Source organism: Pundamilia nyererei, unplaced genomic scaffold (assembly GCF_000239375.1).
Source record: "Pundamilia nyererei isolate P.nyererei 1_Seehausen unplaced genomic scaffold, PunNye1.0 scaffold00190, whole genome shotgun sequence".
In the NCBI taxonomy this organism is placed as follows: Eukaryota; Metazoa; Chordata; class Actinopteri; order Cichliformes; family Cichlidae; genus Pundamilia; species Pundamilia nyererei.
This window is the reverse complement of record NW_005187591.1, coordinates 671,551-698,324: the sequence shown is the minus strand read 5'-3', so window position 1 is coordinate 698,324 and position 26,774 is coordinate 671,551. Positions and strand designations below refer to the sequence as shown.

The following is a 26,774-nucleotide window of genomic DNA, read 5'->3' as shown; positions in this document are numbered from 1 at the left end:
TCATTTGTCAGAGCAGCATAGTGGGGAATAGAAAGAAGGGGTGGATGATTGTGAGGCTAGGGGTGTAACTGCACCCCTCAGATGGAGTGAGTGGGCTGGGCTCAGCGAGGTCTGGAGAGGGGGAGGGACACAGAGGGAGATAGAAAGACAGATGTAAAAGAATGATCAGCTCCAAGCGGCATAGTTACCATGGCTACGGGGAAGGGGAAGAGGATGAATGAATGACATCACAGTGGCGGGGAGGTGAGAGAGTGTGAAATTGATTTGGAGCACGGGCAGGCTGCTCTCGTAGGGTTTTCGTCAGGCGGACACATTTCTCTCGCCTGCGTGCCGTGGTGTCTCCTGTGGACGAGCTCTCACTGGTGAGACTCTGCTTTTTCTCTCCTTCTAACACTTCTTGTTCATGAGCCTGATGGTGAGTGTGATTTTTGTTTTGATAACAGTATTCAGGTACTACAGCACAGAATGAGAACACGCATGCATGCGTTAAGGAGCATGGGTGTCATGTGTGCCTTTGGGAATGAAAGGAAATGCATATGGTGTGCCATGCAGTTGTCGTGGGTCTAAATATACCACGAGACACTTAGTTTAGTGTGTTATTATGGCTGGGAATGAACAGCTGATTGTGCAAGAAAGATTTCAGTGTAGCGTAAGATTTCCGTGCTGTCATGAGATCTATTTGATTACAGATTTTCACACTTTAAAGCTGTTGAGACTGCATCTGTTGTCATCTTGTTGCTGATGCTTTCAGCTGTTATGTCATTTTCATTTAGTTCCTTAAGGTCACTTCTTTGTTGCCTCTGTTTTTAGCAGCGTGAACGAGACGTTCAGAAGCCAAACCTGGTTTCTGTTCAGAAAGCACCTCAGCGGCGGAGCTGTGGAGCTTTTCCACCAATGGAGAGTGAACTTGACTCTTAATTTACGGGTGGTCTTTCTTAGCAGTGCACCAATGTGCTGCGAGTCCGTTGGCAAAGCTGGCTTTGTGATTAATGAGGAAGTTGACCTGTATTGACCCCTGAGAGACAAACAGACAGAGTTGAAGGGCAGGGGCTGGAGGTCACAGTAAAGTCAATCAAAGTCCTTGCTCAGTTTCTCTTCCTGTTGGTCAGCATCCAGAATGGTGACATATAACAGATTACATTAGTGATCAAAGGATCAACATTAAGTGATTTTGAAAGCATAATCCATTATCCACGCACACTGGTCCACAATTTTGTTGTAATATGCGTAGTCCAGATGGTTTGTTTCACATCTTTTCAGCTGTTACGTGTGTGCTGTCTATTCTTGTTTGGAGAGAATATGCAAAGAGGTACAGTGCATTAGCAATGATCCTTAACAGATAATATTGTATAATTCAGCCACTGAATGTAATAGTTTAGAAGCAAAAGGAAGAATACTGTACTTAGTTATAAAAACAGCAGGAAAGGCTGAATTCCCCAGACAATATGCCTGTCCGGCATCAGCACTGTTGGTAGGCTCAGGGCATCAATTATGAATAAAGAGAGGATGAATATACATGAGGCTCTTTCAGACAGTTTAATGTGAAACTGATAAAACTGTCACTGGGATATGCAGACAACTATACCATAGATGTGGGTCACACTGTGTTTCTATGTGTTAAAGATGAAATGATATAAACATTTCAAATCACAGTTATAGTGACCAAAAGGATCGTGGTTATTAACGCAGTCACGGTGTGGTTTGAATGTGTCGGATAAGTTTAATGTTTTTTACGAAACCAAAAAGTTTCCTCGGTTCAGGTCTGTGCAGTTTATTTTGTGTATTTTGTGTCATTCTGTAGGACATCTGAAAGTGCGAGATGGACCCTTCAGCCCATTTATTCAAAATCTATTTTTAACAAAAGAAACAACTGAGCAACCACAGAACAAAAGAGCAAAGCAAACAAAACAAACACTTCTCTAAATCAAAACATGGAAATCCATACGCTTCAAAAACATGTTTTCATAAAGAGAAAAAAGAGAATCGCATGTGTGAAAGCCACATCGTCTTTTACAGTGTTGCAGTCTGCCTTTGCCTTCATGCCAAATTCCTTTGATGTTTTTACAAACACAGCGAGACAGTGATTTTTAGCCTCTTATAGAATATGAACCTTTATTGTTTTCCATTTATTTTTTATTTTCTTTAGCATGTGCATTAACACCATCTACGCTTTTACATAAAGAGTTGTTAAGACACACACTGTAGGTAAATGATGGATGTAGCTTGTGCATCTAAAAAGTCAAGGTACTGAGGATACAGCTTAAACCTTCATACTTTCTAAAGGCCAGCAGGTGGCATCTCTGCTAACTGGAAAAAGAAGACAGAATCAATCAAGATTGTGAGGATCTAAAATGTTGGGCTCAAATGAATGGGTGACATCATGGTGACTAGATGGACCTCATTTATATACAGTCTATAGGCTCACCGGATGGTAGTAGCTAGTATGGATGTTAAGGTGCTTCACTGCAGACAGTATACAGGTCATTTTAAAAGTTCACCTGAGTGAGTGTGAGGTTGCCGGCATTCTGGAAAGCATCACCTGAGACAGAATGCTTGCCCATGAAGGATGTCCAATCACTCGCTCTGAACACAAAACTGCCCGGTAGCAAAACAGTACCTAAGATAGTGCTTTTGTTTCAGTGTTGTGAGCAGATAATCTGAAGTCAGATCTAGGCCATCCCACTCTGTTACTGCATGTTTTCTTGTGTCACTTACACAGTGTCTTTAGGTTTTTTTCAATACCTTGCTCTTAACTTTGGATCTCTTCTTCTCTGTTTATGACTACTACAAAGAAGTAAGAGTATGGTGGTTGCTTAGCAACATGAAGAGTTGTGCCTATACTGTACCTGGGTGATATAAGCATATTTATTGTGTAGCCTGCAGTCTACAGTTCCTCGTTGGGTTTAGCTTTGGAGAGAAATCAGATTACTGGATAACTCTGACATATTGTTAGTTTATGTTGTGGGAAGCTGCAGATGACTGACTGCTGACAGTAATCCTGGAACCTACACAGTGAGCTTAAAATAAAATTACACCTACAAACTTGGTAATGCAGTATTAGCTTATCAGCATGGTGGTGGCATGTCTCCATAATAATATTAGAAATAATAATAAGTTATCATGTCATCATTTAAAACATTGATTTATTAGATATATGATTCTTCTTCTTGCATTCATTTTACTTGGATAGCGGCAAAAGCAGCAAAGTTGGTGGGATTTGGTTCTTTCACAGGATTCTGTGTAGTGCAGCGGAGCTGTTTGTCCAATGAAAACAGACAATTTCTTGATCAAAATGTAATTTTTTGTGTGTGTGTCTTTTTTGTTTATCCTTAATGACAAAAAGTGAATCAACCAGTACTTTTTCTTTATCGTCTTTACTGACAGAATTACAGTATGTAACGCTATTGTGTTGTGTCGGCTGATCGGTTAACAGAGACAAATAACGAGTTTTTGTGGAGCATCATGATTGCTGCAGCATATATGTGATCATACTGACATATTTACATAGTGACTTGGACAGTTCTCTTATAAACTGTCTCACTCTGTCTCTCTCTTTGTCATATAATCTCTGTTCCACACATTTGTATGTTCCACACAAAAGGCCTGTTCACTGCAGGAGCTTCTGTAAAAGCTCCTGCAGTGAACAGGCCTTTTGTGTTCTTCTCAAGATTTACAAAGATTTGAATACTACTGTATTTAATCCATCTCAGTTGGCTACTCTAACTTGTGTGTGAATGGGCGTGTTAGAAGCACAACACACAAATATAGCTGCACAGATTTCTTCTCATTACTTTTATGGTAGACTTACAGCTTCCATTTAAGCTGTTTTGCAAGAGTAGAGTGAAATGCAAAATTTGTTAACAAACATGGAAATGGTTCAAGAAGCAACTTGATTAGATTTGCATTAAACTGGTGAAGCTTCCGGACTATAATTATGCTGTGGTTGTTAATAGTGCAATCACACTAGGGGAAACAGTGGTTGGAGAATGCAGTAAGACCCAACTTTTTGAAGCTGTGAGCCGTGAACTTGCTGCCTCTGAAATGGTTGCTTCGAAGATCTGTGGACGCTCACAGTCAGCTGCAATAAAACGACAACAAGCTATTGTATCATTGTGCTATCAGTTAGAGATGAGTTACATGCAATCTGTATGCAATACAGGCAAAACAGGTCGCCTTCCACCAGCTGACCTGTGTGATCGCTCAGAGTTTGTGTATGTCGCATGTTCAGCCTCTGGGTGACCAGCTGGTCAACGCAACTACCTGTAATCGGTCACCAATACCAAAAACGTTTGATGCAATCAGGCAACCATTGATTTTCCTTATATACAAGAAGGTTGCTGTCCTATTTACAATCTATTTTCCTATTGTGCCTGCAACACAATAGTATCCATGTTATTATTCCCTGTATTTCATTGGAATCACAGCTGTCTTTTTCCATCTCCTTTTTTTACTTCTACACTCCTGCTGTCAGTTTAAAGTCAGTTACGTAACATGAAATTATGATATAATTATAAAAGACTTCAACTGGAGTGAACAAAAGGTGCGGTCTTTTTAGAAATGGACTCCTTTCCTTCAATCTGATCGCATCTCAAAGTGACAGCCTGTCACTTTTTCAGTAAAAGTCTGTTTTGTAAAATGTGTTTGTTTACTTAAAGTAGTCACATGATGCATGTGATGTAGCGTCGGCCAGTGCGTTAATATATATCCTGGAGGTTTGTGTGTGTAGCCCTACCCGCTCTGTATCATTGCCAAAAAACAGCTGGTCAAGCGTTGTTGTGCATGCGCAGTAGAGTGTGCACAGTGTGTGTGTTTGTGCACATTCGCTCAGATACACAGCAGGCATCTTATGGAACATTAGTACTTGAATTTAAACAGCTGTTTGTAGCATGATAACATGAAGCTGAACGGTGATGTAGATTAGTAGATGAAGCCAACTGCGCGTGAGTCACTGTGAGTCACTCACACAGTGTTGTGTGTAAGACGCCAGTCACTCATTCAGCTGGGAAAGATTGAGAGCAGGTGAGAGTAGGATGCTGTTTCTTCACTAAGTGCTGCTTGACTTGGAGCTGTTCACATGTTTGCTTGTACTTTTCTTTTATTTGTCTGGTTATTGATTGTCTCTCGCCGAAGCTTTGTGTTCCCGCGTTTGTTTGTTGTGCCAGCTGCTTGGCGCTGGGAGGATAAACAAAGTCAGAGTGAGAACTGGACTCTCTTCCAGTTTTAGGGATTGCGTAGTGGGGGAGAGGAGGGAAAGGGAGGGATTTAGAGAGAGAGTCATAATTACAGGCAGAAAGCGAAGCCTGCACGAGAGGAGAGAATCTAACTCATAAGTTATTAATTGTTATAGCTCTCATCTGTCTCTGCCTTTGTCATGTACTAATTTATGTAATTTGTCTTTCAAGTCCTCCTCACTCTGACAGTTTTTTCCCTCGCCTTTCTCATGTTTCTCTCTCGTTCTTTCTTTCTTCTTCTGGCCAGCAGTGATAATGAACTGTATCAGTCTTTCAGCAATCAACGGACTAGATGATGCTGAAGTGATTACTGCAGTCTTTTGTCATTTGTTGACTCTTAAACTGTGAAATTACAAACAATCCTGTTTACATGGCTGCCACTTTAGTCCAGCCAACCTATGCCTCAACGTCAAAATAAAAAATAGCTGCATGAATCTTGATCAACCACTTAATCAGAATTTTCTTTTGTCTTGATTGTCAGTTTCTTTGGCGAGAGAATTACACTTTCAGAGTGGGGAGCTTTTTACCATATTTGAGGGCGTATCGAGCTGACTGATCTCCCAAACAGATCGTGTTTGTCTTTATAACTGCCTACAGTCACGATACAACTGTAGCTGAATAATAAATTAATGGGGATGACACACGTGATTGGCAGGGAGCTCCAAAGCAGATTGCAGGTCTTGTCACACTGGTGGGTGACCGTTTCAGATCTTTGAAACAAACAAGTCGTCATACGGGTTTGAACATTACTATAAACATTTTATTTAATGGCTGATTCATGTAATCACTCAGAAAATGCCTGAATTTTGGTGTTGACAGCAAAGCAAAGCATTTTTATGTGCCTTCCTTTGAAGAAAAAAATTGCTTTTTGCGTTTTATTTTATTTTATTTTTTTTACAAAAAATGTTTCCATTTTCAAAACTGTTTCATCTATGATTTCTTTTCTTTCTGGCAAAAAATAAGTTGCTCTTCTATACAAAACCAGCTGATTAGTCACTAGCAGGTGAAAATCAAAAGGTTTGTTATTTTGCATCGTATACCTGTGTGTTCATAAAATACTCCAGCAAAACAATTCAGAAAACAAGATTCAGCATAGTGTGATCCAGCAACTGAACACAACAGGCATTATTTTGTTTGTGCTTGTTAGTTTAAAAATGAATGGGTCAAAGATGAAATTGCCTGCCATGTCTGAAGCCCATAAATCTGATTTATAAGAACATGCAATTCTGCAGTTGTGACTGTTAGGTCAGTGCCTGGGAGCTGCTGAAGCTCACAGGCTCAGCATAGCTTGTTAACACCTGTCTGTTATTGAGTCACCCTGGCATAGCTGACTGGTACTGGGACTGATACCTTTTTACCTTCATCTGTTCGACCTCTGTTCATCATTGTATATTCAATTTGTTTTCCACTAATGCACTGTGACAGGCCGCAATGTCCTTGAAATAATTGATGCAACCTTTTATGTCACTGATGCATAGTAACAAACTATCCAATGAAACAAAGTGGTGCTTTAGTAAGACTAGTAACAGGACAAATGAGAGAGGATAATGCTGTTTGACCTCTTTTCTGCATTTATAGGTAGTTTCTCTGTGATCTGCAGCATTGTGCAGAGAAATGCTTAAATCTTCCCCCTGCAGGCAGCAATCCACCTTAGAATTAACTAACATTGATGCTATGTTATTAACTGGTATTAAGAATATTAGATAGTCTGCCATTTAATTTAAACCTGGCTTGAGCTGCTACTGTGTAATGATCAGATTGCACAATTATTCGGTTTAGAAGGTGATTCAAAAAGATTTAACACATAATGTGTGTGGCTTAGGAAATATTAGTGTAGTTATTAGTTCAGTAATTTGTCAGTTGTATTAGTGTAGCTGTTTGCATTGCCAATGAATATACGTTGACCTTTTTGATTACATTTGAGTGTAAATTGGTATGTACTCTGTCAACACCAATATTGATACCAATACTAATCTTACCATAAAACCTGCATAAAAAATATAATTCTGACAGCAGATTGTAAGAGTACACACAGAATACAGAGAGAAGAATATAGAAAGCTTGGGCAGTATGTTAAAAATTGTCTACTGGCCACCATCAACAACAGACAGTTGCAGTTTTTTGATACATGTGCAGTGCCACCCACTCCCGCATGCATGCACATGCATGAATGAGCTTGCCGCAAAAAAATAAATAAATAAACTCACATACTTGGGATTATTTTTGTATTAGACCACACAAACGTGATAGACTGAGGCACCAGATGGTAAACCCTGACAACATTTGGTCGCTGAAGAGAAAAGTGTGAAAAATGTGTACTCCCAGATTGGCTGGCCAGAAGTTACTGGAAGTTGCTGGTTGATGCTGAGTAAAATCAGTCACAGAGAGGGTCCTGCACCAAAAACTTCTTTGTGATTGCTTTGGCCACTAGCAGAATGCTCGAGTCACCTGTAGTTTGCTGGGAAGAGGCCAACTTGTCCACAAACACTTTCTAACTGAGTAGAAGTGAAACTTGAAAAAAACGGTTACCGGAAAAAGAGCCTTTTCACTTTCAAAGGAAAGGTTGCACCTATTGAAACATGCTGGCTTTAGCAGTAAGCAGCTCTAAATTTGAAGGTAGAAATTCTCAGATTCCAGTTTGTGACACACTTTCTCAGGTTTCGCTACCTCTCTGTGGTGGTTGTAGACAGATCTTCCGTTAAAACTATGGGTGACTACAGCAGTCTGTTAGCAAGCAAAGCAGTGGGGAGTATAGCAACCACTCACAACTAGTGGGGAATAATTGTTTTTCCCTAGGGACCAGTGGTTGCCAGGAGGTCACCAACCAGTCTCTAGGAACTAGATGAAGAACACCTTGAAGCTTCTGAATGAACAAACAGATGGAGTTAACAAATATCATTAAGCTAATGGTGATGCGCACCAAGTTAGCAGCTAGCTTGTCTATTATGGATTGAGCTAGCTTCTTAGCTCAATCCATAATAGTCTCAATCAGTGTCTCCACTGTCGTTCTCCACAACCTAAAGGAAGAATCTTGCTCCAGTATTCATCAATTGTGCTCTACAAGTTAATTATTTTTCATGCCCTCACAGCACAAGTCGGCAATGGGCTCGACCAATTGTCATGAACAATTATGACCAAACCTAATATAGAGGATTTTAAATTGAATCCTGAATGAAGAAAGTACTGTCAGTAGCACAATTACCATAAATTAAAAATGATACCAATGTAAGAAAAACAGGACAGATTAGCAAAATGATAATAACACTTTGTGCAGTGAAAAAAATCAACAAAACAGAACAAAAAAATATGATTGCAGGTGTTAAACAGATCATTTAAAAAAATACACAAAATAGCAAATTATGTTTGGTGTATGTTTACTTGAGCACCTTGTGTCAATAGCATGATACAATATATGGGATTGTAAGTAGCTGGAACGGATTTACACAAATAAATCTATCAAATGGAAATGAGAAATACTGAATTCACAGTCTCCTTTAATATATAATACCTCACACTTCACAGTGCTAAGCGCCTTTGGCTTTGACTTTATTAGGAACCTTTCCTGCACCTTGGATCCGTCACCACTGAACTCAGTTGAAGAGATCACACGTGAGAACAAATGTACTCACTCTCTAGGATGTCAAGCACAAAATTCATGGTGGTAACACAGTTGCAGCATTGATTGACAGCTGAGGGTGATGATGGCAGAGTGACCGCTGTGTCAAAGTGAATGAAATTTATGATCTGTGCATCAAACGCTGCCTTAGTGAAAACCTGTCAGTGCTGCACAGAAGAAGAAGGGAGCCTCAGTCTCTACCAGAAACAGCATGTGCTACACTGTGAGTGACTTTGAAACAATAAAGACATAGATAGATAATGCCAAGAAAACAGATTGTGGATAGTTACACAAGTGACTGCAGCCGTGCTTTCCTGTGACAGAGATTTAGATGGCTGTTATATACAATGGAGTCCTTACATCTGTTGTTTTTATCTCTTTTCTTCACTCTATCTCGCTGCTTACTTGTGGCTGCAGAGAGATAGAAATGATCATTACGTGTCAACAATTTATTGTCCTGTCTCTGTTGCCACAGACTTCCCTTCTAGGGTGGTGTCTCACTTTGAAACTCTGTTTTACAGTACCTCATGTTCCAGTTTTCCAGCAAGCCACCGCTTTCTGATACGGCATCTTAAGTCTCTATTACTGCAGGCGCAGATAACATGTGCCATTAATGCTTAAAGACATTTAGATGGGAACGCATGACATTCCCCTGTCAGAATGTACTGTTGTGCGATCTCCATTTCAAAAGTGATAATGGGATAGTCATTGTGTTATCCCAAAAACACTTTACTACTTGGCTTGCAAGTGCAGTAAAGATGTGAATTTGTCTGTTGTCTCTGTGTTTGTGTGCAAACACATGTAGCAGTACTATTGAATTACTCTGCATAGTGCAGTCTTTGCACACACTTGAACACAGGCACCTGATTTTACTCCGGTAGTTGTTGTAGTAGTTGCTCAAGCTGTACTTTGCATACGATGCAGCGAGCAGTTGCTTTGACCTGATTTCCTATGACAGGAATTACTCGAGTATCCAGTCTGACACACATACACACAAATCTAACTCCCAGTGTGTCTTTTCTTTTCCCCCAGTCTCTTTCAAGTTTGCTCTGTTACTCCTCACTGTTCGCCACCAACGCGGAGTGAACCTCATCTGCTTCTCACGTGCTTTATTCCCATCTCTGCTCGCTCATATTTGACAGCGATTGTGCCTCAAAATCTCACACGGGAAAATCAGCATGCTATTCAGGCTGTAGATGTGTAAGCGCCACGCCACAGATTTCTAAAACGTGCGTCGCAATCCAGATTGATTCACACACTGCACACCCTGTTAACCTCTACTACTATCATCCATTTTTTTTAAGCGTGTTTCAGCTTCTCTCTGTTCTTGTTCTCGCTGTGTCTCTTCTTCCTCCTTCTTTCTCACATTCCCATCCTGCACAAATCCCTTTTTAACACAAAGCTTAGTAAATGCAAATCAGCCTTAAAGGACAAAATCATAGAGATCGCCCTACAGACACACATAGTTCATATTGCACCATGCCCTGTGGTTTGTTGCTGCATGATAAGTGCATTATAGTGGCGTCTAAACGTACTGCGCTCAAGCTCCAACGTTCTATAAACTATCTTTATCGGTAGTAAATTTGAGGCTAGTTTAAGACCGCTGATGAACACTTAACCTGTCACCACACCAAAAGCCGCACTGCAGCAGCTTCGCCTCTCTTTCTCTCTATGTCTTTAGCTGTCCTATCAAATTTAACACTCCCTTCTCTTTTTGCCTCTTGCTTATTTTTCTTTCTCTTGCTCCCCCTGCTGTGTCTGCAATTCTTCAGTTTAATCAAACAGCCCTCCTCACAATCTGTCTGTCTCGCTCTCTCTGCGTTATATCTATAATATAGCTCAATGGATCCTTTCTTGCTGCCTTTTTTTTTTTTTTTTTGGGCTGAGAAGGTAGAGGATAGTCCAAAGAAGCGTGCATCTGTATGAGTCACTGCATATGTGTGTGTGTGAAGAAAACCAGGAGGGGGGTGTGTAAGGAGGCGAAGAGCATTGCGTCATTGGGGGTGTGTTGAACAGGAGGTGGGCTGAGCCGGCTGCCAGTCAGTGACGCCAGTGGAGCACGTGTGTTGGCTATGGCTGGGAAGACGTTGTGCAGTGGTTATCCGGCTGTAGGCGAGAAGAGCTAGAAACAGACGCAGCTCCGTGTTGCCGAAGGGGTGACCGAGAGAGTGCATGTCTGTGTGTGTGTGTGTGGGTGAGAGAGTGTGTGTGAGAAAGCGAGAGATGAACTGTATGCATGTAGATGCTGCATGAGCTGCAACCGGAGCTGCTACTGGTGGTGGTGAATAATGCAGACAGGGGAACAGAGTTTGGATAGCATGCAGTGAGCCAGATTAATAATGTATCGTGCCGGTTATGAGCTCTGCTTTAGTTAGTTTTTCTGGAACCTGTAGCTGCCTACTATCTGCCTGCTTTCCTCACTCACTGACTCCCCCGCATACCTTTCTGCCTGCCTGCCTTCCTACCTGACTGTTGGACTGTCTGACTTGCTCAGAAAATGTCTCACTACCATTTCATCAAATGTTGTAAGTAGCCATTCAGCAGTTCTATATTTATGCATGCAAGTAGACTTGTCAGCCATGGGTGTGTGTCTGTTGCATTAGCACTTACTGTATGTTCAAGATGCCCTACTGTATGAGTTCACATGCTTAAGAATTCTGGTCATTTGCTGCAGACGCAGCAGCGGTGTGGTCTAAACTTCAAATGGGTATTTGAGGAGCGTGTGTGTGTGTGTGTTCGTGCCGTAAGTGGGTGTGTGAGCTTGCTGCAGAGAGCTGCTGCAGATGAGTGAAGTTGACCAGTGAATGCGGCAGGTAGAAGCAAAACGAAGGAAAGGAAGATGAAGTAAAGCCACAAAGATGCAGCTCCCACGAGTGTCTGGCATATTCACATCACACTAACAGACTCACAGAGAGAAAGTGGTTTCAAGGAGAGAAAGACAGATGGAGAGAAAACTGATGGTGGTTTAGAGGAGCACGGGAGAGAGGGAGGCGATGGCATTATTGGGAAATGGATGGAAGGAGTGACATAAGGAATGTGGCCAAATTTTGAGTGATAGATGCAAATATTTGAGAGGCAACAGCAATGAAGACCAGGAAAAGGGAGAATATAGGAGGAAAGATAATTGAGTGCTATGATAGAGGTGATGCAGGCTGTCAAAGTCTCTCCTTCACTCTAAGAACCCACCTCACCTCTTAATCATCCACATCCCCTCTCCTACATATCCTGCATATTTATGGTGTCTGCAGCTTATAGACACCATAAATGTGAGTTTGTGTGCATGTAACTGTATATGTGTATGTGTGGTATTTTGCAATTTACAACCTCCTGCAATGGTGTTTGTGTTATTAGCCAAAGCCTGCTGGAGCCTGCATGGGATGCTCTACATTTAATCAATAACTGATAGCTTGGAGATGGGATGGCAGAAGAAGAAAGCTCGCGCTTTCTTTCCCCGTCTCTCTCTCTCTCTCTCTGCATATCCACTTAATCCATATCCCAGATTCATTCAGACCCATTTCCGATTAGTCCTTTCCTGGTCTGATGTATTTGTCCACAACCATTCATCACATAGTAGCAAGAGTCAGTGTATCTTGTTATTTTGACCACTTAGTGCAGACGTTATGTCCTAATATTTGAAAATAAATTGCAGGTTATTAAAAGGTGATGTGATGTGCACGAAATTTTATGTGGAAAGTGAAGTGCACCTTACTAGAAGCTGAACAAAAATGTTCAGTTTCTAGTGATATACTCTCCTCGTATTTAGCCTATTTTTATACCCATCTATCTTACATGCTTTGTACACCTACAGTTCATGTGTGGGCTTTCTGCCCTAATATGTCATCTTATTTGCTGTCTGTCATGGACTGGGAGTTTATGGATTTGTGTGACTGTAACCTTGAATGTATGCTTAATAGATGATGTATTGGGGTGACAAAGAGTGTGGACAAAGAGGATACAACCAAGGAACAAGCAGTAGGAACAGTGAGGACAGAGACTGAGGCAAGAAACAGTCAGCTGATCAGAAAACGATAATCTATATTATTGGGGGGGTATTAAAAAGTTCAAGGTATTGAACAAAATATCAGTATGATCTAGATGTGACTGTTGCTGCATTTGTTTTTATTTTATGTAAAAATGATTAATTGTTGTAATCAAGGAAATAACATGCCACTTCTTCTCCTGGGTTTGGACTGAAAAGTATTCTGAGGTGTGTGCATGTGTATGTGCAGGTGTGATGCACTACACGTGTCTGGTCTTGATGGTCTGTTTCATCTTTTTCTTCTTCTTTTTGATCTTCAACTCTGCAGTGAATGAAATAGATACGATGACACAATACACACCAGTGTCAAATTAAAGGAAAAAACCCTTAATCCTTGAACGCCTACAGCAAGGTCATCCTCTGATATGTCGTAGGAGGTATTTTGATGACACTGTTAAGATTCACGTGTATCTTTCCTGGGTAGAGTCACTATAAATTAATGCAAGATTGCTCAAATTGATCCCTTTTAACCTATCATGAAGCATTCCTTTCCTGATGGCAGTGGTCTCTCTCAAAATTATAATGCCCCCCCTTCCGTAGATCATGAAGGATCACTGATTGGAGAAATAAGTATAAAGTTAATATGAATCACATACTGTCTTCACAGCCAATACCTCTCAGCCAAATTGAAGATCTATGTGAGACTTTAGATGAACGACCATCATGTGAGGGGCTATCCTTTGGCAGAGTGATGTTTAATTCCCCACGGAAGAGATATAGAGACTCACTGAATTAATGTCATGTTGCAATTAAGCTCCTCTGTAGGCATGTGGTGACCCAACACCTTATTAAAACAATTTATGATGGTTTTTCCTTTAATTTGTCACGTGTGCATATAAGAACAGGAGAAAAATAAGGCAACAACTGTGGGACTGAGAATGCAAGACTGTGGAGACACATTGTCGTATATTATTAGAAAAAGCAGTAGGTTGAGTGTGTTTCTGTGTTTCAACCGTTAGCCAAGTTCCCAAAATAAAATACAGTTGAAGCACCTGGCATGAGCAGTATAACAATGACCCCCACCCACCACTCCCGTCTGGAGCTTGAATACAAAAGAACGCTTTTTTTACATGTCTGTCCAGAGCAGATGGCACTGATGTATTGTGAAGGAAGTGTGTGTGGGGGTGTGTGTGCAAATGAATGTGTAGATGTATATCAGACAAAAACAAACAAAAAAGCACACAGAAGCATCTTTTTGTCTGCTAGGACGTCTTTGTTTCTGCCTGATAAAAATCCGAACACACCTCAGCCCCTTCAAATGACAGCTTCTGGTATAAAAGTATAAAAGTAACAGCAATGTACTTACGCCTCGACAGTTAAGGACTTCTTTTATTGTTAGGTTGCTTTTCACTGTTGAAAGAAAAGCCCCAGTTTACAGTCTCAGAAAGTTGGCTCTAGTGCCAAGATTCTCAGGTGGTAGTGCAAGTGCTGGACTGGGGAACAAATGTGCATAGCTCTTGTGCATATTACACTGATATGAGATAACTTGCAACACTCTCTAATGTGTAAAAACAATGGAAAACTAACATCACAGATACAAAGTAAGAAATAGACAGAAAACACCCTGGGACAGAAATAAAACAATAATGTGTGTCTGATACTGTTATTTCCTCTGACGGTAAAGTGTGACCAGTCACAGTCTGGAGCTCTGGAAAAATAAGATATTTAAGACCTGATAAAGTTGTGACAAAGAAACAGAAGGTGTTGGAAAGCATGCAGTGCTTTAAAAGTGCCCTGCTAACAGTATTTTTCACCTGCTGAAAACACTGATGTGTGCTCAGTCACCCTAAAAGAGAAGCAGACAGATGACGGAGAAAAAGAGTGCTACATCAGTGAACAGACAAAAATACTCAAAGTAAGAGAGAACTAAATCAAAAGTGGGCAAAGAAGAAAAAAAGACAAGCACAATAAAAGAAGAGCAGTTTGAGAAATGTAAGGAGTGGGATATAACATGCCCAAAGAGACATAAGTTAGTGAGTCATTGTCTGTGCAAAGACTATCTTGTCTTCATGTTTTGCTTGTCCTCTGGGCTGACTATGACCTGAATTTGTCATATTATCAGTGCTGTCATGACAGTTCGTCTTCTGTTTGCACTTTAACTTACTTTGTAACAAATTATTATTCCTAAAAGTGTTAGCATCTTTTGATTTTTTATATTTCTACATGAGCTCTTTTGGTCTTCCGAGGCTTGGCCCTCCTGCTGTAGAGTCCCACTACTTTACATCACCCAAGCAGACCAGAATAAGTTTCGCAGCTGCCTTGTGATGAGATCTGTTTGGCTACGTTCCACTGAGAGGCAGATAGATTATGCACAGTCAGAAGAATTGATACACTCTGTTAGGACAGAAAAAAAACAGCACATAAAATATTGTGGTGTCTCACACAACCCACCCCAGGGCTAAACAATGAGCAAATATCCTTCACAGCCGGGATGCTAAACGATTGCCTGCACACAACTGGGCAAAATGCTGACACAAACAAAAAAGGATGCAGCTTGGTTTAAAATAATGTTTTTAACAGTGTAAATCAGGATGCCATCATTCCCAAATTATTAAAACTGTTAACTAACTGAAAATTACCTGAGAAAATCATGTAGTCATTAAATGCCCGCAAAGGTCAGGGCAGGAAGATTGGAAAGGTTGTGTAATGAAAACAAATAAAAGGAATTAGACTAATTAGTAAAATGATTGGCTATAAAAAGAAAGCGCATCCCAGAGAGGCTGATAGTTTCAGAAGTAACGATGGGAGGCTTTTACCACTTTGTGAAAGAGCGAGTGGGAAAATTGTTCAGCAATTTCAGAATACTTTTTTAAATTTAAAATCAGCAAAGAATTTATTCTTTTATGTGCGAAGTTTAGAGCTGTACTAAACAAAATAATCACACTTGCTCTGCACTAATTGTTTGGCGTATGGAGTGCAGCATATTTTCTAGAATTATTGTCCTCAGTGAATTATAAATAAGCATAAAAAGCAGCTCTTGATTTGTTTCTTATATTTTATTTTTGCTTTTGTGCCTTAAGGCAAAGCTTCACAGATCTTTTTTATGTTTTTCTCTTCTTTGTTAAGCACATTAAGTTTACATAATAAAATGTGCTTTATAAATACAATTGCTATGAAAAGCTGATATTTAGAGCACACATTACCGCTTCAACACACCTGAGGACATGGATGCTTCTTATTATCTGAGACATGTTTAATAAATGAATAAATAAATAAGATCTCAGTGTGCTAACTACTTTTTTTTTTAATGTAAGGCATTCTGGATAATAACTTTCTTCAAATTTATTCTGAACAAGTAAAATTCATAAGAGAACATCTGTGATGTTTGGAAGTGAAATGTTTTGAATCTCCATTCACCCTCATTACTTTTTAAAGGGTGTGTTTGTGGTTTAACTTTCCTCTTGCTGGGGTGTTGATGATTTCTCCAAAATGATTGAGTAGCAAAGTAAGCTAAGACCAAAATACACATATTTAATGTAGGGCACAATTTTTTTTGATTCACTATCTTGGTGAACAAAGCTGAAGAACTCAGCTGACACTGTTTTGTTGCTGTGAGTATTTACAGTTATTACATGAAGATATCCTCCACTATGACCCAATGCTATCGCGTTACATCTCTTTAACCTCATTATGCTAGACTAAAAACAAGATCACAGGCCAGATCCGATCACTGAGCACCTGCCCATATTCATTTGTTATCCAAAAATAGAACTACATCAGCTGGTGATTCAGCATAAGAGCTGCTGAGGAAACAAGCAATAAAGCAATAACAAATTCTGCTATTCCCCCTGTGATATCACTTTCCCTTCCAATGAGGGAGACAGCTTGGTCTGTGTAGCAGCTGCTACTGATAGACGCTGGAGTTTGTACAGCTGTGGCCGGATGAACGTGTCAAAAAAAGGAAAAAAAAAGATTACTAGAACAAATCAAGGTGAAAATATGACAGTTGAAAAATGACAGTTCTGCTGCACACTTATGATATGTTCATACTTTTCAGCGATGAACTGTGAAAAGGTTTATACTTGACATTTTGGCCGAAAACGCACCCACACAGAGTGCTTCTTTGACATGATATGATTGAGTCAGCGTACACTCTCTGCTAAAGCTGAACAAATGTAAACATTGCATACGTTTGACCTAGCAGTCTCTATCGAGCTGGCCAAGTACAAAGCCGTGAAGCCGTGTGGGTGATAAATCCTCGACTGCTTTTGATAAAGTGTTGTCTCCTTATCTGAGTAACACCGGCTATTTTCTGACCAAGGCTCGTTTGCATATCATCCAAAAAAATCAACAAGTCGAGCCTGAGACCACAGCCCTAATAATAAATCTGGGTATCCACGCAAATCTCTGCTTGTCAGGAACAAGACTTAAAGTAAATGACATGCACGGCTGCATCTTTAGGTAAATTTGTTTCTGTTTTTAATCAGAGAGCATTCTCTTATTTACTGTGTAAACTATCATGGCAGACTTACCCATGTGGGGCCCATGTGGGCACTTTTGTGTGGGGTGTCTGGGGCCCTCCACAGTGGGCCCACACCAGCACCAATAGGACATGTTTAGCGGGATAGTGTTTTCACTCATTCACCAGATTGTCCTCCTCACTGAAGCATGGACAGCTTGCATTCAAAACTTGAATAAAAACAAATCTTATGTAAAAAAAAAAAAGACAAATGACGCAACATAATTTTTTTGAGATAAAACATTACTAATGTTATTTTGCTGTTTCTGGCTTTCTCTCTTTGTCTCTAGGTTGCTTCCAGCTATGTAACGTCTTTCGCCAGAACATGGAGATAGACCAGTGTCTGCTGGAGTCTCTTCCCATTGGCCAGCGCCAAAGGCTGGTCAGGAGGATGCGCTGTGAACAAATAAGGGCGTACTATGAGAGAGAAAAGAGCCTTCAGCGCCAGCAAGGTGGAGTCAAGGTTCGAGCCCTGCCCACGCACCGCAAGAAGCACCACGTCCGCTTCAGGCCCGCCGATATTATACAGGATGCCATCGTTCATCACAACGACAAAGAAGGTGTGTGTTCGGATTTTTCTGCGAGTGGGCGTGTCTGCTTCTGGTTAACACGAGGGTGACAAGAGGGTAGCAGAGATGGCAATACCTGATTTTGAGAGCAAAGTATTGAAAACAATCCCACCTACATATGCTGTTCAGTGACACTGACAGAGAGCTAGATGACTTAAGAATGTTCTTCAACAGATAAAGAAAGAACATGTGATACGGCTGTTTGATTGGCTGATAGTTAATAGTCCATTAAAGCATTTAAAAATGGTTAAAAACACTTTCTTTTGGCTTCAGAATGACTGTGATTTTACTGATGTCGGCGAAAAGCGCCGTTGTCTGCCCTCCTGTGTCGGTTTCTGTGTCTGAGAATGTTTCTTTGTTCCTGTCTGTGTGTGTGTTTATTTATCTGTTACCAGCCAGAGAAAAAGGAGTCTGCAAGCTTTCCTCAGACAATAAAAACACACTAACTTCTGATGCTGACATCATTCTGTCACAAAACAAGCCTCTTGAAATTTAAAGGGTATTCACATTTTACTCCAAAAGGCACATCTTTTTGTCCAACCTTACCATTTTTCTTTTTGTCTATGACAGTCACTTGCCAGTCACCGACACATCTGTCTGAGCATATCTCCGTCAGTCCTTCCGGCAGACTTTGCAGGTCACTGTGTTAATCTCTGCTCCCTGGCTGCCAGTAAGATTCAGCTGGGGTCTGTGGGAGCAGCTGGTGTGCCACTGCTAAAGCCAACCTGAAAACAGGGTTCACTGGCTTGGCATGGATCGCATACTCCTCTGCCTAATCACCTAAGCCCCACCATGGTGCTCAAGTGGTACCAGGCCGCCGTTTGTCTTGCTATGTGAGGGCTTTGTGACCATTTGGTGCTCAAAACAAGAACTGGCTCCAAATGAAACAAAATAGTAGATTCATGCAGAGGCGTCTGTAGATAAGGGAACACTTCATATCTTTATCTTTGAAGAAAAATACTGCCTTAAAGATTCATCAGCTGTTCTTTTTATGCTAGCTTGTCTGGTTCTTTTGGGTCAGTGCCTCTGCGTAAGGATCTGTCCAAACCACTTAGAGTTAACACTTGGAAGTTGGATCCATCAGCACTCAGTACTGTATATCCTGACAATGCCTCTTCTTTAGTATTCTTCAGTGGTGCTGGTGCTCGAAGTGATACGTTTTTCTCACTATCTCTGCTTGTGTTAGCCTTTTTTGTAAAGAGAGATAGGATTTGCTTCAGGCCAGGACTGTCCCAGAGTAATGTGGGAACATATTTGGCACTGGCAAACTTACACTTAGGGTTAGAAATTAGCAATAGCTATGAACTCTGTGTGCCGCACATCAGTTTCATGCTCTATACTGGAACTATAGCTATGTTTATCATGCCTGGCTGATTTCCAAAAAGCTGTTGTTGGGGTTTAAACACAGTCACCATTTAAGCAGTAGATCATATACTGTATGACTGCCAAAAAAAGCCAATATTTTAATTATGTTATGCTTTCAGCATTACGATTAAGCTATCATTTCATGGATCCCTTCTAGAGTAAGCTCAAGTGATATAGTTGTTAAAGATACACTTGTATCTTTAAAATGTCTGTTATCTTGAATACATTTAAATATCTCAACTTAATTTGTCAGCGCCGTCTGCTTCAGACGGTGATGATTATTGAAAAATAATTAAAGATGTTTAGGTGACTCATAGCTCTTTAAGAAGCTGTGACTGAAAAAGACACAAAAAGAGAGATTAGCAAATAAGACTCAGCCTTAACTAAAAAATAAAATTAAAAAAATCGAGGCACGAGGTGCGGAAACTTTGTCTGCTGACACGACAGCCAGATAATAAGAGATGCGCACACAGTCTACACACACGCAGTCACAAAAGGATTTTGTTTTTCTTATCATTCGTCTTGTACAGGAAGTAAGATGAGGGAGAGAGAAGAGGGAAGGGCAAACACACTGAGAAAAGGGAACATTGGAAAATGGATGAAGCTAAATAACAGCAGCAAATATGCTTTTGGATTACGAAGGATATCGCAGGGTTAAGGTTAGATATAGCACGGACACACAGCTCTAGCTGTAGATCTGAGAATACTGCACGTCATCTTCGTTCACGGGTTTATCTGTCATATGCAAACATCTGGCTCGCTTGTGTTTTGACATTTGGTGAAACTGCTTCTTTTTTTTTAAACCAATCATCAGAATATGAAGCTGTTGCTTCGTAACCATGGAACCTACTATTAATATTTACCATGTCTTAACTCTCCAAAAATGTTATTTAATGACATTTTGTGCTGGTTTCTCCAACTTTGGTTATCAAATCTTGAGAGGTTTTTGGTACCTCTTTTTGATTGGTACAATTCCAAAACTCATCTTAAGACACCTGTGGACTGTATCCGCATCTTTCTTTGAAGCACTTCCTTTAAAAACCGAAATCTCATGAGCTCCAGTTTTGCACTGTGCACCCCATTCATATATCAGATCTTACACAGAAAATCACAAGTACTTTGTTGTGTTAGAACAATTTGCTGTTTTCTAATGATTATTGTTGTTTTGCATGCATGTGTATGTGTGAAGCCTGCAGCTCTGCTTTAGAACATCCATTCTTTAGACCAGTACTGTTTAATGGCTTGTCATTTAAGACATTCATAGCCTCATGATCCTTTAGTGTCTCTTGTATCCTGGCCTTTTTAGCTGCCGCAGACCTCGGGTCAAACCTACTTTTCTCCTGCTGGCAGTAAAGATTACCTGTATTATGCAACCGTATGCATTCACAGTCCCCTCAGTGGGGACTCCAACTCAAGTCAGAAATATTGTTATTTGGATCGGTCTCTGCACCAGTGGGCGAGCGTGTTTCCCTTGTGCCTGTGCTGCGTGTCTGTTCAGTGTGCACTATATGGAAGTGTAATTACTGTGTGAAGTGTGTCTGAATGGCCATCTTTCATTATTGATCAATGTGTATAGATCCATCCTGCAGGCACAGCACAGGGACTCATAGTGCAATCACTTCTCCACAGTGAGGAAGTCGGGAAAGTGGAGGTAATAAAAGCTTCCAGTCATGTGGAGTGTTTTGGAGCACTCCTTAGAAACATATCACACCTAAAGTACTAAACACCATGTGTTTTTGTCAGTGAAGCAAAAGCTTCAATACAAAGTTTAAGGAATCCACTTGACACTGCCCACGAAATACATTTTAACTCAAAGGAATTCTCTGTTATATCCATAATCATAACTATATCCATCTGTTATCATTAGATACTGTGTGCCGGATGTGCTGGACCACAGTTGAAGTCACTGTGATGTGTAGTGTAGTCTTATGGGAAGTTTCAGACACTTAGCTCTGTTCTGTTAGCCTTCCATCTATATATAATCTCCCCTAGGTGGTGAAACTTAACCAAAGGGGAAGAAAAATAAGTAAATATGTTAGGGATGTTAGGGAACATCACTTGATAGCTCCCTCAGTGCACCACACTGGGATTAAAAGGGTGTCAGACATCTGTCATGTTTTTGACAGAACAGGGCCTAGGCCCACAGAGCTGATAGAAAAAGAAGCCCTTTTTTTTGCCATCCTTCATAAATGTGCTTTAATGACAACTTTTGTCATATTGCAATGAAACTTTACACTGGAATTCATACTTCTCCGACCTTCTAATATTAAATGTATCCTTCATTTGATGAGTCATGAGTGTCCAGACAGGTAAAATGAGCAAAGGATGTGAATGTTATGAAGTCATTTTTTACAGTTGTGCTCGGTTTGAAGATGGAATTTAATTTAGATGTTTTTTTTCTACGTTTGAGTATTTTAATTAAAATTACACAAAGGAAGAGAAGTACACATAATGACAGTTTCCCCTAAAATGGCCGGCTGTAAAACCGGATTAAAATGCATTCACATTCAATTTGCGGTCCCACTTTCCCTTTACTGTCACAAATAAGCAATTTCAGTTTTTCTTTTTTTTCTTTTTGCAGGCATGATTTTACGAGGAGAATTCCAGTGCTTCATTGTAGAAAAAAGAAAGCGAGATAAAATATGCACCAGCACCATTTGTCTGAGAGTTGTCTTTTAGAGTAATGTGTTTCTTTCACTGGAGGATGCAACTTAAACAAAGTTGCAAGTCAACATTTATGGAGGGGTTTTGTCTATTAAATACTTCAAATACTGTGAGCGTGCATTGCCCCCCTTTGGTGGCATTTATTACATGGTTACAGAAGCTGAATTCCATTACATGGCCTTTTCTGGGGATAAGTAGGCAGTGGTTCCCTGTTCCCTCTTACAAGACTCATTATCTATTTGAAAACTCTACACTTGTGTTTTTCCATCATGAATGAAACAAAGGAGGAATGAAAAACTCATTTCAAAAACATGGGGCAGTGAGGTGAGACGGCCCCCCGTTTGTGATCATGACTCTGTGATAAGGACCCAAGAGACAGACGCATTTATAAGAGTAAGGGATTTGAACGTAATCTCATATAGGGCTGCCAAGGAATGATAGTTTGCATGAGAAGAATGTGTCTGGTTGCCATACGAAGAAAATTGGCAATGCTGATGTAAGTGGCACATTATGGAGCGCACATTACAGAGATTTGATCAGATTCATAGAATGTCAGGGTGCAGCAAGAGAAAGAAGAGCCACAGAATTGAAAAGAGAGCCATGAGAAAAGTACATCCAACCTTGCACTGTATCTGCACAACAGTCAGCGTGAGGCATTGTATCTATTTCAAGCATTTCCAGTTCAACAATATGTAAATCAAATTTTCCTGAGTGGAGAACTGCTTTTTTAACAGTGAACTGCACATAATTTGCAATATACTGTGTAGGCAAAAGGTCCTGAAGGTGCTGAACACAAGCATGAGTTAATATCTAAATGAAAGCATGGATTTTCAGGAGAGTTACTGATTAACTTCATGTACAGTTTTATGTATTGGATGTAGCTGTATTTATAATATCTTACTGTAGGGATGTAGCTGTGAAGTATTTTTTCCATGGAAGAAGAAGAAGGCCAATAAGATGTCACAGGTTTGGCTTTTAAGAATCTGAGTAGTTATCAAGGTCATAATGCTCTATTCATGTCCACCTGTCAATCTGTAGCTAATTTAGATTTCTCTCTCATCTTTCTCTTCTCTCTCTGTCGTGCTTACTCTTTTTCTATCAGGTCCTATGTGGTTGCCATGGAAACTGCACATACGTCTTGAACAGCTGTTTTGTGGTTGTCCAGAAAAGATAGTTGACTTTAGTTTTTGCGCACTCTTCATTTCACTGCCTGATTGAAGGGTGGCACACTTACATACACCGACTCACATATAAAAATTAATAAATATATAAAGACAGTTAATGTTGTGGCTGTGCTGTGAGATAAATATCTAGCTGCCACAACTCCAGGGTTCCTTTTGCATTTTAGTTACGTGATAATGTGGCATCACCTCATAATGTAAAACAGCTTGTCGTTAGTAGCTTTAAGACAAACAGTGTAATGCATCCCTTTTGCTATTGACTTGACAAATGGCTTTCTCCTTTTTTAGTTGAAATCCCATTACCTTATTGGGATTATAGAGTTATGGAGAACTAATTTAGTCTGTCAAGCCATGATTTAAACTATGGATTCACACTGTTTCATCTTTCTTCAATAAACTTTGCTTGTGTTAATCGTTACTTCTGTGTATGCAGGACTTTGACAGATCCTTTGTAAAGATGATTCCATAGGAACAAACGGGGGATAAAATTCAATACATTCAGGTTTTTTTGGAAGCTCATGGTATTAAATTTGACTTTCCCCTGCCTACTTTTTCTGCACTTAGTTATTGTAAAGACTTAGTGACACAAAGAGGGAATGTTGCACTAAAAAGAATCAAACTTTGGGTGACACCTACCTGAGCTGTCTAAATCAGGCTTCTGACGTTCTGTATAAACTTTATCTGAACTTTGGATTATACCATGTTTATGCTGAGAACAAAGTCTTGGGATTTTGTTTGCTATTGTCTTCCATTATTTGACGTACGTTAGACAGGGATAATTGGATGCCCCTAGTTTGACTTGACAGGAATATTGCCTACAGGAAGCAAAACTTGTTTCAGTGTTCATAGATAGATAGATAGATACTTTATTGATCCTACAAGGGAAATTGTTGTGTTACAGCAGCATTATAAAGTATAAAGTATAAAAATAGTACAGTCTGCAATAAACATCAGTTAAGTTAAAGTGCCAAAGGCACCTGGTAAGAGCCTTATGCTATGGAGATAAATACAGCAATGATCAAAAGCAAAAAAAAAGTACAAATAAAGTTAGTTAAAAAAAAACAGCGAAAGTAAGACTGACATTGTAAGAAAGCAGTGCAAATTACAATAATAAATAATAAGTGTTATCTTAATCTAAGCTACATAAAGGTATAATACAAAATATGTTTGGGATCATAAGACACACAAAGCATTTTTAAATGAAAGCCTTCAATATTAGTGATATTTAGCATAGCTGGCAGCTTTACTACTAATGCACACAACAGATGGACACGCGTGCAACAGTACTATTGATTCCCGATGGCCATATTGTCAGACAAACATTTTTTCCCCATTTGCTACTTGATGACATTATGAACCACTTGACCCTTGATCTGTCTGCAGCTGTGGGCCATAAAATCCAGGCAGGTTGAATGAAAGCTCCTTACTAACTAACTCCATCAGTTGGGTCATTTTAAAACCCGAGTTTATCCTAACCAGGAAAATATACCAACCTTCAATATACCAACTTTTACCATTTGTGAATCACAAGATGCTTTACATTCTTAAAAACTGCCCTTCTGAGTTCACTGATGAGTTGTGATATATTGTTTAATAGACAAGAAAGCAGGAACATTATCAATTCCCCCGTAACTAATTCAGCTTTAGATGTACTTTAATTGATGTTTTACAGTCTTGTGTCTCCACAGCATATGGAGACTTGAGGAGATAATTATGCTGATTGGATCCAGCACTGGTCTGTTTATTACTCATCCACCACTTAAATGCTATTAAGCACTGCAGCCATGAGACGAATGGAAAAACATTCTTTGTATAATGTCTGGCTTGCTTGATATGTGTGCATGTGCCTCTACAATGATAGGCCAACCAAGTGATTAGTGAATATCCTCTTCTTCCGTCTCACCCTTTCCCCTTTCTTATACCAACACATGAACCCTCTGCACACCAACCCCCTGCATGTCCTCCTGCGTTACATCCATCAACCTTTCCTGCAGTCGTCTTTTCCTCCTTTCTGACGACTCCATGGGCAGAATGCTTTTCTCAATATATCCACTATCCCTGCTCTGTATGTGTCCCAAATGATCTCAGCCTTTAACTTTGTCTTCAAACTGCTCAGCCTAAGTTGTCACTCTCATATACTCATTTCTAATCTTGTTTTCAGGTCTGCCATGTCCAAACCATACATCATATTACGTTAGATTGATAAATGTTTAAATTATTGAGATTTTTTTTTACTTTGCTTAATATCTGAAGATAATTCAGAATTTTTATTGCCAACCAGCTCATTGTTAATTGTTCCCTGATTTCTGATTTGGTGTTTTAGTTCGTTAACATATACTGTAGTTGTGGATGGTGTGTAAATGCACGATGCACACTTCAAACATCAAAATTTATCGCAGGTGAATCCATTTGCAATGCTAGTAAAATTTAAGACAGTAATGTTTAACAGATCCTTTCCTTTAGATTTTAGCAAAAACTTTAAAGTGTAATATTTTTCCATGGCTCTGTGTGGATGTTCATGTATGTGCTAATGCAACAGACTGTATGCGTTTGTGTATGTGGCATATGTGGTGGGATTGTGTGACAGTGTTGGTATGAGGTCTTCCTCGGTTCAGTCAGCAGCCGTCTAGTGCTGTCAGTGTCACTGAATTCACATGTGTCCAAACTACAGTGCTCCACCTGCCTTTCTTGTTTGACTATCAGTCTCTATTCATCTGTCGCACACCCCAGTGTCCTGTCGCTCTCGCTCTGTCACTGTGTGCTGCTACTTTCACATTTATTTCTTTAAAAACACATCAAATTTATAGCAAAATCTTGGGACCCTGCTTATCTGTGTTAACCATGTCTGCTTATCTGTTTATGTCTGACTGTGTCAGCTTGTTTGTAATGGTTTATGTTTCCTTTAGTCGATCTGTGTCAGTGTGTTATTGGGTTGCGTGGCTCGCTGTTGCCCCAGCAGCAGGTCAGAAAACAGGGGTTACCAAACATGCACGCACAACTTAACACTGATCCGCACTGACGTAACAAGGACAGTCAGAGGACATTCACTCGACACACATCGGTTTTGATAGTGATGCCTGTGTTTGCGTATGTGTCTACTGTGCTTGCCTTAAGCACGCTGCCTGTCCTCGCAAACAGCAGGTGCTAACATATGGATGTTTGGTGTGTTGCAGTGTTGCGCCTCCTGAAAGAAGGTGTTGACCCCAACACTCCCATTTCCTCTGGGGGATCCTTGCTACACTTGGTAAGATATGTCCCTAACAGGAAGTGACATTTTTTACACTCACATTCATCTTCCCTGGAATTCCTGCATTTCTAATGCACAGATTTAAAAAATCAGGACATTGTTATGTGTCCTCACAGAATGATATTGTCACTCCTATAAATGTAACATGTTTATACTTATAACCGTTCTCCATGCCTTTAGTTTTGCAAAAATGTATTACATTCCTCCGTGACAGTGGCAAAATTTTATTTACTACTGCTGGACATTTTTCCATATTTACAACTTATTAGTGTATGTGCACTGAACCACTCCTGTGGTTCCAATAAATCTAACAATACAGGGAGTGCAGAATTATTAGGCAAGTTGTATTTTTGAGGAATAATTTTATTATTGAACAACAACCATGTTCTCAATGAACCCAAAA

The 26,774-nt window shown here is 40.0% G+C and overlaps 1 protein-coding gene across 1 annotated transcript in view; it reads left to right on the top strand.

Annotated features, from left to right (window-relative positions):
• The first annotated feature begins 265 nt into the window (after positions 1–265).
• The window catches only part of LOC102203486 (unconventional myosin-XVI-like), a 35,249-nt gene continuing 8,740 nt past the window's right edge, over positions 266–26,774 (top strand). The window contains exons 1-3 of the mRNA XM_013914363.1: positions 266–362; positions 17,636–17,905; positions 26,298–26,368. Coding sequence (XP_013769817.1) covers positions 17,671–17,905; positions 26,298–26,368 — 306 coding nt within the window. The 5' untranslated portion in view covers positions 266–362; positions 17,636–17,670. The remainder of the gene's footprint in view (positions 363–17,635; positions 17,906–26,297; positions 26,369–26,774) is intronic.